General features: G+C 41.3%; 1 protein-coding gene across 2 annotated transcripts in view; it reads right to left on the bottom strand.

The window, feature by feature from the left end:
* LOC136871757 (rho-associated protein kinase 1) overlaps positions 1–15,914 on the bottom strand; it is a 166,787-nt gene that overhangs the window by 86,117 nt on the left and 64,756 nt on the right. For both annotated transcript variants that reach the window (XM_067145310.2, XM_067145308.2), the window contains exon 5: positions 3,889–4,082. In XM_067145310.2, coding sequence (XP_067001411.2) covers positions 3,889–4,082 — 194 coding nt within the window. The remainder of the gene's footprint in view (positions 1–3,888; positions 4,083–15,914) is intronic.

Here is a 15,914-nt window from a genome sequence, read left to right as displayed (position 1 = left end):
CCATTGTATTTAGTATTAAGTTCCAATGTTTAATAAATTTAAGACTTGACCTTAAGATTAGTATTAGGCTGAAGATGCCCAAAATTAGGGTGAAACATGTTTCTAACTAGTGTTTATAATTTACATAGGATTTAATCGCTACAAAATATAATTGTATTGAATAGGTGGACACAGTAATTTTATGCTTGAAAAAGTTTTACTAACCTCATTTTCTCGAAAAGAAAATTTTCTTCTCCAATCCAATTGCACCATCATTCTTAACATAACATAAAGTGTATCCCTGATTTTTTGTCAGTATAGTTATGATACACCCTGTATATAGATTACAAATCATAAGTAGCATGATGATACATCAAAAAGAAGAAAAAGGCCCACTAGGACCTTAGTCTAGCAAGTGACAGCTGTTAGCCTGAAGGCCTGTGGATTACAATATGAGGTGATACGTGATAATCATGATGAATCCTTTCAGCTGTTATTCTTGGCTTTGTAGATCATGCAGGCTGTGGACCTTGAACCAGCCCCCAAATACAGGTAAAAATATCTGACCTGGCTGGGAATCGAACCGGGGGCCTTCGGGTAAGAGGCTGCTCTCTAACCCTAGACCACAATATGTCTACTTTTTATTTTTTAGTTATAGTAAATATTCTTCAGCAGCAAAACTGGCTAACAACCATAAAAAGTCGAACATTTATAGTGCAAGCAGAAATGTAGTTGGTCTAACCTTGTAGGTGGGAAACTTTTAACAATATTAACCTGGGAAAAGTCGTGTTGTGGTCTTTTAGATCAGGTTCATATTATTCACATCACCATTTTTGTTTGCTGTGCACCCTTCCCACCATATCTCATCTAATCCTAATGGAGAGTTCTAGCAATACTTTCCCAGTTTGCCAGACCACGGTTGCACGGTAAGTCAAATTAAGAATGATTTCTTTCTGATCTGCTCTTCCACACCACATGCGACCTGTAAAATTTTCCATTGTACAATGGATCCCAAAGAAGAGGATTGAATTAGGAAGCACTTGGAGAGCACAGAGGAAGAAAAATGCAACAGAAACCAAGTACATAAGTACTCAGAGTTGTGATTCATCAGCCCACATTACATTCCACCAGTCAGCTACTGTCCACAGTCCATGATTTCTAGCCCATTGAAGACACGCAGCTTTATCTGCCTGCGTTAGCAATGGCCTCTTGTGAGTTGACCAACTCCAGATGGCAGCATTCAGCTTTTAAAAAAGGCGGGATGCATGTTGTGAGAGAGAGATATCCTAAAATGTCACTAATTGTTGTTTGGCCCACCTTTTTTATGCTGAATGCATTAACTAAAAACGAAGGAACAATCAGAGATAACTGCTTTTCATATAATACATATTAAGATAGCCTACCTTATAAATCCAGTTACTCACCGGCAGTATTATATGTAAATAAGGTGTTGGTTTCTATTTGAAGTCATTAACATGCAGGACACCACGAACCTGCTACGCAGGCGTAGCAGGGGGAGAGGTGATACTCCCACGTGGCGCGTCCCAGGTGGCGGATAGGGGGGTCCTAACCGGCTTGCCGGCGGACTTGAGGGAAATAAAATACCACTCGCGGACCAAACACACTACCCCCTGTGGGTGGGGGAGGCAGACGAATAATACACCCACGGTATCCCCTGCCTGTCGTGAGAGGCGACTAAAAGGGGCGACCAAGGGTTGATTGTATTAGAACTATGAAACTACTTGTGATTCGTAACACCACGCGGAGAACACCAAGGGTCGCTTTTACTTGTGCGTAGTACCACTACATTAGGTACGAAATTGGTTTGTGACTAGTAGCACACAAGAGCACCGTGCGGTCGGCTTTTGCAGTACCTGTGATTAGTGCCGCCATATGAGCAGGACCGTGGGATGATAGCTACCATGGTTCTGCCTTGCCTATGATTAGTACCCACTATATGAGGAACACCACGGGATAGGGAGAGGTCCCTGTGGTTAGTACTCTTATATGATGAACACCATAGGTTTGCGTTGCCTGTAAATGGCGCCGCAAAGTGAGAAAAACATAGGTCTGTATTATATGTCGAATTTCATAAGCTCTGAGTAGTACAATAATGTGTGGCATACCGCAAGTCTCTGCTACTTTTGATTAGTACCGCAACAGAACAAATACCATGGTTCTACTTTGCTAGCGATCAGTACCGTTATGAGGGGCCGATAACTTCGATTTAGGACCCCCTTTTGACTGCACGCATAATCGATCGTGTTATGCTATAGCAGTACTCCCTTGGTCAGTAATACTCTTTTGTCACGTCAGTTTATGTGAATGTGCGACATTGCGGGTCGCATCCACTGATTGTTTTAAATTCATGTCCATCCATTCATTCTTCGTTCTCACGCTTTTGAATTCTGGTCAGTGGAGAATTTTAGACTTTTAATATGTCATTCCATTTCGTCTTATTTCATACCATTAGGGGCCGATGACCTCAATGTTAGGCCCCTTTAAACAACAATCATCATCATCATCAACATGCAGGACAAATTTCCCTCAGTTAATATTAGGACGGAGTAAATTGTTCAGTGACAATCATGACTTTTTCAAGTCTTTATGGTAAAATGTTATGTTAATGACTTTTTAAGTATAGTATTTTAAAGTTTTGCCAAAATTTGTAGGACAAATCTTAAAGAAGCTTTTACAGTAATACAGTGTTGATGTTTCTAGTCGAACTTCATACCTCATGGGGACATTACCAAAGAAGGAATGTAATTTCAACAAGAATTTTATAACATAGTTTATGTATTATGTGTATAGTTTTTAAGTTTATTATATTGTAGTTGAGGCTGGTCCAATAACGGGCCTAAACCAGTCCTACTTTTAATGAGGTGTAGGAAGTTCTAATAAAGTTCTGGTTACTGAAAGTCAGAATTATGGTCTAAATAAGATCCTGACTGAGAGGGACCAGAGACATGTTTCACAGCTTGTGAATGAAATCACTTCCAAACCCGACAGGAATTGCTGCATTCAGTGAATGAAGGTCCATTCCAACCTGTTTGCGAAGGAACTGTGCAATAGGAACTACATGCAATGAACATCTGGAGTTGGTCAACTCATAAGAGGCCATTGCTAACACAGGCAGATAAAGCTGCGCGTCTTCAACGGGCTAGAAATCATGGAATGTGGACTGTAGCTGACTGGTGGAATGTAATGTGGGCTGATGAATCACATTTTTGCCTGTATTCCAATGACACACATCGGTGAGTGCACGTAAGGCCAAATGAAGCATTTCATCCTGGATGTGTGTGCAACGTCAGATTCAAGCTGGAAGTGGGACTGTTATGTTTTGAGGGTGTTATTTATATCATGGATTGGGCCCACTCACTGAGGTGACCAGCATGTTTATTTAAACATTATGGATGATCAGGTATTGCCTTTCAGTCAACATCCTTATGATGAGTATGCTATTGATGTATGCTATTGATAGCCTATCCTGATTTTTTCAAAATGACAACGGCAAAGTTCATTGGGCTGGACACATATGTGACTGGTTTTATGAATGCTCCTCCACCCTATTACATCTAAATTGGCCTGCAAAATCACCTGACTTGAACCCCATTGAAAATCTGTGGGAATTGTTGGAACAGCGGGTAAAATAGTGACATCAGTATCCCTGCAATTTGATGGAATTGCAGGATCAAATCCTCAGCGAGTGGCTTAACCTAGATATGACATACCTGCACAACCTTGTGGACTCGCTTCTAACTGAATCCAGGCGGTTATGAAGTCCAGAGGCAGAGTTACATGGTATTAAATGATGCTTGTAGTGATTTCTACAGGGGTGACTAAATGTTTGTCCAGTAAGCGTACTTCACAAGCTGAAAACCACTGTAATAAAGGAATCTTGATCATTACCTGTATCGATGTCTTCCGGTGATTGATCCACTCACTATGGCTCATCTTCAGTTCCTCAGATAAATTATAAGCATCAGCCTGTTCCTTACAGTTGAGAACTTCAGCCAGTTTATTAACTGCTTGGACCTTCATTAGTTGTTCATGAGTGAGTTGCTTTTGCAGGAGGTCAATCTCATCCATATTCTTGGCTGCCTCTACAGAAAAAGTGTGAACACACATACAAGGTATCAGAGAAATAAAGCTAATGGTTCCATGTAATACTATAAAAAATGTATTAGTTTCATGAAGGAACAGGAACAACTGTGTCTCTGTAAAGAAACCACCTGAGACATTTGGGTATCATAAATAGCCTATACTGTAGATCAACACAAAACAAAGAGTAAAATATTTTAAAATAAATACAATCTGTTACATGCAGAGGGTATTATTTCTGTGATAAATGTGGTGCAGTCATATAATCATTGGCCTTCCTTTTTTTCAAGACAGAAGGATTGATCCTGTTTGGCATTGGTAGTGTTTGAGGGTATTTAATTACAAAAACTCAACAACTGTTCGCTTCTAGTACATTAAGAAACTCCTGTGAAACAATAGCAATACAGTAAACTCTTGATTTAATACACTATTAGGGTCTAAGACTAATCTGTGCAGTCAAAAGTCCTTTAAATCATGAATCTTAGGAAGTGCATTGACAAGAAAAGACTTTCAGTGATAATAATGTACTTTAATAGGAACAAGGTTTGACCCTCTCACTCCTACTCCTCTTACTGTGTAGGGATACAATAACAGCTGATATCCAAACCCCCCACACCATGGACACACCTATATAGTCTCATGTCCTGCTGGCCACAGAAGAACGCCTTCATTTTGAAGAACAAGTGCAGAAGTGGGACTCCACGTTAGCAGAAATGGACTACAGCTGAACATCATGAAAACCGAATATATGGAGTGCAGATCACAGACACCTGGGACCATCGATGTGGGCAACCAGGACATCAAGGAAGCTGAGCAGTATAAATACCTTGGCTCCCTGATCTGTTTGGACAGTGACATGGTACCTGATGGTCATGCTCGTCCTGGCGCGAGCTGGCTGAAGTGCAGGCAATTGAGTGGAGTCTTCTTTGATCGTTGGAAGGCCAAGGTTTACAGGAGTATTGTATGCCCAGTCACCCTCTATGGTTCTGAATGCTGACAGCCTCCGTTAAACATGAACAAGCAATAAACGTTGTGTGTATGCTTCACTGGGTGCTCAGTCTGACGCAATGTGATCGTATCAAAAACAGTAATGTCTGAACGATTATGGGAGTTGCACCCATAACTGAGAAACTGCAGAATACTCATGTATACTGGTACAAACATGTCATGTACAGTGATGTGCAAGTGGCCGTGAAGACCGCCCTGCCCCTCAACCCAGATGGACATTGTCCCACTGGGCGACCTAAGAAGTGGTGGCTTGATCGGCTGAAAGAAGATATGAAACACACCAGTTTCTCTCCTCGTGATGCCCTTGATCGACAGAAGTAAAGACTGGCATTCAAAATAGCGGACCCTATGGCAAAGTGAGATAAGCACTAAGAGGAGGAGGAGGAGGAGGATGAAGAAGAAGAAGAAGAAGAAGAAGAAGAAGAAGAAGAAGAAGAAGAAGAAGAAGGGGAACAATTTTAGAAACATACAATTTTAGAGTGGGGTCAACATAAAAAAGCATCAAGTTCATTTCACTTCCTTTCCACTTATATATACTTTCTAGATAATTATTGATCAAAATTGCCAAAAGTGGTTGAAATAAGCAGTTATCATTGGATCTGATGAGGTATCTATGAGCAAGATAATGTCATCTATATGTTCTCTATCCACAGATAGGTTTGGACCAGCTGAAACCGTTTCTTCACCACCATCATCTTCTTCTTCATCACTGTCAGCTTTCTGATCACCTCATAGAATATCGTCAGTAATCTTCTCCTGGTTTAGAATTTGGTGGCCGGGATCTCCTCTGTCAAGGTATAGCCAATGTGTAATGTAATTCTCACAGTGTAGCGTTTGATATGTTTTCTAGAGTTTATTAGCTGATGGTCAATATTGCTAATGATGATACTAATAAGAATGGTGAAGCAACATGTTAGAGGTTTAAATCCAAATACAATAAGTAAGTGCAGATTTGCAAATATAAGTCATGAAGGAGTCTACCACTCTGCACGATCTATATATAAAAATAGGCGTGTGTATCCGTATATTTCACCTTGCAGCCAAAACTACCCACCACAGGCCACCGGTGTTTGTGTGTGGTAGTAGCCTCGAGTTTTCCATCGCGCACTATGGTGGTTGCACGTAGGTAGCTGTAGTGGTGTGGTAGATATGGGGGTTGAATGTGGCCAAATACATATAAAAATAGACGCATGTGTTCATATATTTCTCCTTGCAGCCAAAACTATCCACCGCAGACCACTGGTATTTGTGTGTCGGTAGCTGTGGTGGTGTGGTAGATATCGGGAGTTGAAAGTGGCCAAATACATATAAAAATAGATGCGTGTGTTCATATATTTCTCCTTGCAGTCACAACTATCGACTGCAGACCACTGGTGTTTGTGTGTGGTAGTAGCCACGAGTCTCCCATCGTACACTATAGTGGTTGCATGTTGGAAGCTGTAGTGGTGTGGTACATGTGCGGGTTAAAAATGGCAGACTATATATAAAAATAGACCTGTGTGTTCATATATATTTCACCTTGCAACCAACTATCCATAGCAGACCACTGGTGTCTGTGTGTATTGTAACAGCCTCGTGTCTCCCATTGTTCACTATGGTTATTGCGTGTCAGTAGCTGTGGTGGTGAGGGAGAAATGTGGGGGTTGAACGTGGCCGAATATATAAAAATATAGACGAGTGTGTCTGAATATTTCACCTTGGAGCCACAAATATCCATCACAGACCATTGGTTTTTGTGTGTGGCAGCAGCCTCAAGTCTCCCTTTGTGTACTATAGTGGTTATGTGCAGTAGCTATGGTGATGTCGGAGATGTGGGGGTTGAAAGTGGCCAACTATATATATAAATAGATGCACATGTTCGTATATTTCACATTTCAGCCAAAACTACCCACTGAAGACCACTGGTGATTGTGTGTGGTAGTAGCCACGAGTCTCCCATATTGCGTTATAGTTGTTGGTTGTTGGTAGCTGTAGTGGTGTGGTAGATGTGGGGGTTGAAAGTGGCAGACTATATATAAAAGTAGACGCGAGTGTCCGTACATTTCACCTTGTAGCCACAACTACCCACCGCAGACCACTGTTGCTTCTTTGTGGAAGTAACCTCAAGTCTCCCATCGCACACTATGGTGGTTGCATGTTGGAAGCTGTAGGGGTGTGGTACATGTGGGGCTTGAAAGTGACTGACTTCATCATTGAATTTATTGAAATGAGTGAGAATGTACTCTAGAAAGCTGTGATGTGTACTTCTTGGTTTTATATACCATTTTTGATTCTTCTCGCAAGAGTTTGGTGATCTCAAAACCACAACAGTTTTCTGCTTCAGTACATCTGTGAGTATTTACTGTAATTCTTGAATATAAAACAGATACCTACTGAAAGAGCTCCTTAACAATACCACTGAGGCAGTAATCCTAATCGGCAAAGAAAAAGGAAGATCAGATTTCATACCAAGAATTCCACTGATCTCAAATAATTTGTCATTTTGTTTTAAACAATTACAATTTCCAGTGAGATTAGCTTATAGTATGATTATCAATAAGATTTAGAATCAAACGTTCCAGAATTTGCAGAGTTAATTTGAAGGTTTCCTGTTTCACACATGGTCAGCTCTACGTTGCTTTCTCCTATGTGGGACAAGCAGAAAATCTGTTTGTGTATGCGCCATACAACAAGACATCAAATGTAGTGTATAAGAATGTATTTTTATGAAAGTTGGTGAGTGGGTCTCGGCCTATAAGCGCCCACGGCTGGTCCGTAGCCCAACAGCTCTGTATTCTGACCTGCCAACCAAGCAGAGGAGGGGTGGTCACGGCTCTAATGTGGCTTTAAACCTCTGCATTCAGGAAACGGGACAGGGCTGGACCTCACGGTTGGCCCCAACCGTCGGCTGTTCTGAGAATGGTTTTCCGAGGTTTTCCATTCTCTTCCACTAAGGCGAATGCTGGGACAGTTCCTACTATACGCCATGGCCTCCAACCCCCTCACCTTCTCTGAGCATCTCCTTCACCATAACAAATCTCCTGGCCTGAGAGACGGCGTCACCATCTAAGAGGCCTGCCTCCCCACTTCAGGGGAGGAATGGAGACATTTTAGTAACAATAAGGTAAAAAGTTAGAGCCTGAAGGGCTATGGGAGTTGAAGTCCCAACACAGATCTTAGAATCGTAAATGCTTAGCTCACCGAGTTTCATGACGTAGCAGTCTGGATGGTAAGGATGAAATAACAGTGTGTAAATACACGCAAGGTAGCAGCAAACCCTCCATGCAACACTGGAGTCAAAACTGGACTGACATGGAAGCGGAGCACATAGAGAGCAATAGAAGGTTTCGAAGAATAAAGTTCTAATTAAGAACTGGTGTTAGGTCTAATGGTCCACCCAATCAATACACTTCACTTTACAAGTGAAAACGCATTCAATATTAAAATACATACATAAAATACATACATTCTTTAGTACATGTATCGTCTAATTTAAGACTTCTTCAGCCATAGCACCTCGTAACAGATTAAGATACATCATTATTACTGTCTAATAATTTTAAAAAAGTGGATGAACCCATGTCCTTTACGAAATGTTTGAGAATTCACTAAAACAGTTTACACTACTTTTCATTAAATTGTCCACCACTTTCTTGTAAAAATTCTTCACATGTTAAAATTTGAGTGATATTTCTTTAAAATATGACATGCAGAGCTGGTAGCTGGTAGCTTCAGTGTACTGACTGAGGGAGACTTGAACACTGGCCTTGGAATAGGAAAATGGGACCTTATCCACATCAGAATACTAAAAGCTTTAATTCTTATGAAGATTCCTTTCAAAGACAAGGTCTGGAAAGAAAGTGTATACATATATATATATATATATATATATATATATATATATATATATATATATATTTAATGGGTTTAAACCATCAGAAATTAAGAAATGAGTTTTCGTCACAACTGCGTGACATAAAAACTTACTATCAAAGTTGGTGAGTGGGTCTCGACCCATAAGCGGCCACGGCTGGTCCGTGGCCCAACAGCTCTGCACTCTGACCTGCCAACCAAGCAGAGGAGGGGTGGTCACGGCTCTAACCTGGCTTTATACCTCTGCATTCAGGAGATGGGACAGGGCTGGACCTCACGGCTGGCCCCAACCGTCGGCTGTTCTGAGAATTGTTTTCTGTGGTTTTCCATTCTCCTGCACTAGTGTTCTCTATGGCGTCACTATATATACCAAGCCGCTCCGCTTCCACGTCAGTCCAGTTTCGACTCCAGTGTAGCATAGAGGGCTTGCTGCTACCTCGTGTGTATTTACACGCTGTTATTTCGTCCTTACCATCCAGTCGGTTAATTTAAGCTGTATCAATACGGATCTATATGAGGAAGTTTGTAAATTGTAAGAATAAAGATCTTTCGAGAATGTAACTTAGTGGTGACGTCGGGATGACGTAGAGAACTGCTGAGTAGCAAAGTGGAGTGAGCAGTTGATCAATAACAGCCAATGGTAGTAGCTGTGCAATGCTCTGTTGATGAGGTAAATTAGCATATTCTTGTAGATGTAGTGGGGGAATGTTACAACAGCAATTATCACCAGCCTGTTTCAAAGTGTCACGAAAGTCATGAGATTTCAAAACCCCTAAAATCATATTTTGGTTTATTTCTGCTCAATAATTAATTTTTAAATTATTTTCATTGTCTCTATTTGCTTGCTGAATTTATTATTTAATACACAATCTTCCTGCAACAACTGCAGGTTGCCCAAGGACAAAGAGTACCTTAACAACAATAATGGATATAGATACATTAGATAATGGGATCGTATGAGGTTAAGTGTAGGTAAAAGAGTGAGGCACATCAAACATTTATTTGAGGTCCGCAAGCGTGGTTCTTGAAGATCATGATGGACTTCTTGAGTGTGGTAATGGCAATGTTATACATGAAATCTCTATTCAGCCCAAAGGTATTGCAGAAGGTGACAAAAAATTTAGGTATGGTTCCTCGAGCACCTAACATCAAGCTGATTACAGAGATAGATGAGAGCTTATGCTTTTGTTTATGGAAGTCCACCGTTTCTTCATAAATTCTTCTTTTTTCCGCATGCTCTGTTGGTGAAAAATATCTAATTCCCTCCATGGGAATTTAGAATTTTCCATTCAAACTTTTCTGGCTGGTTTTCGTTGGTCTCAAATCTAATTGTTGGATCAACGATGAAACCTTCAGAACAGGATGGCTTAAAAGCATAATGTCAATGCATTGGTTGCTTCCTCTGTTGGAGAGACCGTGCACTTCTTCATAGGCGTTATAACCTTGTCCTCTCTATGTGTTAGCTATCATTGGTCTGGCTACATTATGGTGTGAGGTGCGTAGTAATTCACCACATGGACAGGCTCCCAGGATATGGGAAAGAGTTTCAAACTCTCTGTGGCAACGCCAACAGAGGCTGTTGCCCTGGGATCTGCCAGGTACAGTACGCACAGCAGAGATATTGGCATTCATTTTTATTGCATCACACCATTCACTGCAAGTCAATCCTTTATGATCACGAATCCATGTATTCGCTGGAGTACACTGTTTAAATAGGACTACACCTTTGTCTTTATGCTCTTTCTTACTCCAGTTGTCAAAATCTCTTCTTCTCAATTCGAGTCAAACTTTCTTTGTATCTACAAAACTATGCTTTTTGTCTTGAAAAGATTCTGTTTCCACTACATTCAATACGGCGAGGCTCGTGCTGATTTCTTGACATAAGTTTCTCGTTGAATGTAAAAAATCACTACTGGAAGATTTCAAAATTTTGCATGCATTAATATGTTGCAAATATAATTCCCATGATGCACAAAATAAGCCCAGGCCTTTAAATTTCATTTCAGCGTATATCATATCATTTGGGACATCCATGGGAAGTTGTAAAATTTCCTTTAATGGTCCCCTAACCATATTATCAGCATCATTTATAAATTTTACTGGAATTTTTTGTGATGGTACTGTCTGAAATTTATATACCAAACTGGGACAGGTGGTGGTGGTGGTGATTATTGTTTTAAAAGGAAGTACAACTGGGCAACCATCCTCTATATAACACAAATCAGAGAGAAAAAATGGAAGACAAGGGCCATGAAGAGCGTGAAAATGGAAAGACTCCCTAGGCCTCCATATGTAATGCCGTCGGGGTCGGAAAAGAACAAGAGTTGACCAAGAGAGGTAGAATAGGACAGATGAAAGTGAGGAGCTTGGCATAAGTAAGTGGAAGCAATGCCAGGACTCACCTAAGGGTCCCATGGTCACCAACCCACGCTCCAAAGTTCAGAGCCCCTAGGGTCCCTTTTACCTTTTTAATCACCCCTTTCGACAGGTGGGGGTTACCGTGAATGTTATTCTACGTATTGAAGTGTTTATGATTACAAATTTTTAATCTAATGCAAAAGTGGTGAAGAAATGAGAAGCTCTAGGGTGGTTTTGAGCGAATTTAGGACCTCGACGGACTGGAAAGTAATTTCATTGGAGAAATTTACACCCAAATACTTTATAGATTATCCTTTCTTCAGACATGGCATCTGTTTTTCATCTGCTGTGAATAGTTTTTCTTCTGATAGGTGGCCATGTTTGATACATATTCCTTTATATTTTCCAATATTAATGTTAAGTACAATTTTTTTTTTTTTTAATTGGCTTTATGTCGCACCGACACACACAGGTCTTATGGCGACGATGGGACAAAAAAGGGCTAGGACTTGGAAGGAAGTGGCCGTGGCCTTAATTAAGGTACAGTCCCAGCATTTGCCTGGTGTGAAAATGGGAAACCACGGAAAACCATCTTCAGAGTTGCCGACAGTGGGGTTCGAACCCACTATCTCCCGAATACTGGATACTGGCCGCACTTAAGCGACTGCAACTATCGAGCTCGGTAAGTCCAATTTCTTGAGGGCAAAACTAATTTACACATTTCACAACTATTACATATATTACAAATATTTTAAAGATTAACTAAGACAATCTCCAATTAGGACAATTAGGCCAGTGTTTCATCTTTAGGCCCTTATGAGTAAGAATTGTATCATCTCATGACCATATTATTTGTGCCCAAACAGTCCAGTCTGCTTACATATGATACCAACAATTTAGGTTAGGTACTGCATTTGGACATTTGATTGGATATTTTGGATTTATATAGCAAATCTTACAATATAATGAATTGAATGGTAGTATTGTGGTTGAACCTTTATGATATCGTATAGATTATTTTAATGGTCTGCATCTGATTTTCCTCTTCAACATTACTAATATACAACCTCCGTGACATCATTGTGGGTTACCTTCTATGACGGCTTCGTAGGTATGCGGATAAATTAAGTTCTTTGAATGAGAGAGAGGTGGGAATACAGAATATGAAGGGGTGGATTAATCCTGGTTTTGCAAGTTGAAACATGTAGGGAAAAGAAGGATGCAGGTTCAGGAGAACAAAATAAACTGTTAACAGCGTTATATAGGAATCGAAGGTCAGGCATTTTCCTGCGACTAGATAACAGGCGAAGGATTAACTTATCCAGTATCTGATTACTGCTCAAGTTTCGACAATCAGATACTCTGGCTCTAACAATAACACCGAAGAATGACTGCACGCGGTTAATGTGATTCAGATTAGTGGGTGAAGAGGTAGACCAAATGGGAGACGCGAATTCAATAACTGGTAAGGTGCAAGATACATAGTAGGCTCTGAAGGCATGGATATCGGTGATGTCAAAAAATCTACACAACAAACCGAGAAATGACATTGCTCGTGAGGTTATCTTTTGTATATGGGGGAAGAATAACAATTTACTGTCAAACAACACTTCCAAGTCATTTTTTTCTGTTAGAATTGGGAATGGGTTACCAAGGAGGGAGTATTTACTAAGAATAGGGCATTTACAAAGTGTGATCGAAATAGGGGAACACTTGCCAGGATTAGGCTTAAGACGCCATGTGGAGCACCATTCAGAGAGTGAGTTAAGCCCGCTCTGTAAGGAGTTTACGTCTGATAAAGAATCAATTTGTTTGAATATTTTACAGTCATCTGCAAATAGTAGAATTTCACACGAAATGGAGGATATTGTTGAAATAATTGACTGCTTACAAGCATGTCACTTACAACACGAGATCACATGTATATTCCTGTTAAACCACAACTCCAACTAAGTAATAACTCGTCTCTACCACCAAGACCACCTCTGTACATGTGTGCCTGGCCAGGCTTCTGGAAAGATACATTTTCTCATAAATTCTAGAGTGCATAAAGCCCAGATTAATGTATAGAGTATTCGACCGAGTTCTTGTCGACCCAGTACCTTTCTGGATGTTACAGCATGTTTCACAATTCTGTAGTGGATTACAAATCATTAATGCAGGTAATAATAAAAATATATACAAGTTCTTACATTAATTAAACTCATATAAATATCTACATACAACAAATGTTTCATGACATAACCTAACAAATAATGCAACCGTAAACTAATAATGATACTAATAAATGGATGTGCATTACAAGGCATAATAATAATAATAATAATAATAATAATAATAATAATAATAATTCGAGCTCAATAATTGCATAATTTACCCAAGGCTGAGGCCGGCCCCGTGCTGTAAGGGTAGCGTGCGTGTCCCTTACCCAGAGGCTCCTGGGTTTGATTCTGGCCAGGTCAGGGATTTTTACCTTGACCTGAGGGCTGGTTCGAGGTCCACTCAGCCTACGTGATCAGAATTGAGGAGCTATCTGACGGTGAGATAGAGACCCCGGTCTAGAAATCCAAGAATAACGGCCAGGACGATTTGTTGTGCTGACCACACAAAACCTCATAGTCTGCAGGCCTTTGGGCTGAGCAGCGGTCGCTTGGTAGGCCAAGGCCCTTCAAGGGCTGTAGTGCCATGGGCTTTTTTTTTACCCAATGCTGAGAGAATATTGTTTTCAAGTTATATCAGTTTATCACACTTGCATCAATATCCTCCCTATAACCTGAAGCAATTTCTACAGACTATCACACTCGTTGACTCTGCCTTGGACGTAGATTGTACCTTCTTTTTTCCTCGATGTTGCTGGATGTGCTCTCCTCCTCTTGACCAGCTTGTGCCGTGTCAGAGGTCGGGGTTGCCTCGCTGCCAGCCTCTTCCTCGATGGTAGTCAATGCATTCTCCTCATGACCAGACTGAGCTGTGTCATTAGCAGCCTCTCCTCCATGCTTACTCTGTATGCGCAGCGGTTGGATGACTCAATTCAACTCTGATGCATGGACCTTGACCGGAGGGTTGGTAAGTAGACCCTGTGGCCCAGGTATTTATCCACCTCGATGGGACCAACCCACTTACGTGCGATACCTGTGTGAAACCAACCCAATCTTATTACTTACTGGGTAGTTACGTCGCAGTACTTGTTGACCTGGTAGGAAGATCTGGGTCTCTTCAACATCTTGAGCATTGGCCTGGGTAAGGGATCTCCTCTCAGCCAAAGTTTGCTTCTCGCTGATGTTCTGCTACCGCCGCTGCTGCTGCTGCCACTCTGCCAGGGAAACAGCTGCATCATCTTGACCAGAAGTGGATTGTGGATGAATCTCCCAATCCCCGGTGCCGTATGGCTGTCGACCAAGGAACAGCTCTGCTGAGTAATAGCCACTGACATGGTTGATGCGTCGTCGCAGGGCAAAGAGTGACTGCGGTATCTGACGGACCCACAGTCAATGTTCTTTGTCTATCAGGTGGATCCATAGCATCCTTTTCAGCTCCTGATTCCATCGTACCATTGGATTGGCCCTTGGGTTGTAGATAGGGGTGGTCTAATGCTCCACACCCCATTCTGTCATCATTTGCTACCACTTCCTCGACATGAACTGACTCCTGTCGTCTGACAGAATGAACCATGGATAATCGTAGTGGCTGAAAACCTTGTCCTGCAGCAGGCTGGTGATATGTCCCACCATGGGTTCAAGTGATGTAGATGTTGATTCCCATAGGGAAACTAATATACTTGTCCTGAATGAGTAAATTTATAATACCAATATAATGGTCCGTTATTGGACATTATAAATTTTCCAGCTAACTCATTCTTGGTTGCCTGCGTTTCGCCCTCGTGTGCTAAGTTAGGCTCGTCAGTTGGGACTTAGCACACCACCCAAGATGCAAGGCTAGTGCATACCGTGGAGGCCACTGCATAGGCTATTTGAAGCCACCAGCAGTGCCAATGCACTGTGAGAGCTATGTCTCATTTCCAAAAATAGATGCCTGCTTGGCCATCAAATGATGTAGATGTTGATTCCCATAGGGAACCTAAAATACTTGTCCTGAATGAGTAAATTTATAATACCAATATAATGGTCCGTTATTGGACATTATAAATTTTCCAGCTAACTCATTCTTGGTTGCCTGCGTTTCGCCCTCATGTGCTAAGTTAGGCTCGTCAGTTGGGACTTAGGCCCTCGTGTGCTAAGTTAGGCTCGTCAGTTGGGACTTAGCACACCACGCAGGCAACCAAGAATGAGTTAGCTGGAAAATTTATAATGTCCAATAACGGACCATTATATTGGTATTATGGGTTCAAGTATCGGAAAGGCCTCAATCCATCTTGTAAAGAGGTCGGTGATTACTAGGAGTCCCGTTTTACCCTGTGGTGTTCTAGGGTAAGGACCCATCAAGTCCAGGGCTATGACCTCCCACGGGCATTGTGGCCGTCTTCCTCGTTGGCTGGAATCTGCCTTCCCGTTACTCGCCTTGGTGCGGGCACAGATGTAGCACCCCTTCACATAGTCCAGGATGTCTTTCCACAAGTTAACGCACAAGAATCTTCGTCAGATAGACTGACACATTTC

This window comes from Anabrus simplex, chromosome 4, assembly GCF_040414725.1.
Source record: "Anabrus simplex isolate iqAnaSimp1 chromosome 4, ASM4041472v1, whole genome shotgun sequence".
Classification (NCBI taxonomy): Eukaryota; Metazoa; Arthropoda; class Insecta; order Orthoptera; family Tettigoniidae; genus Anabrus; species Anabrus simplex.
The sequence above is the reverse complement of the archived record's forward strand: the minus strand, read 5'-3'. Positions and strand labels throughout refer to the sequence as shown.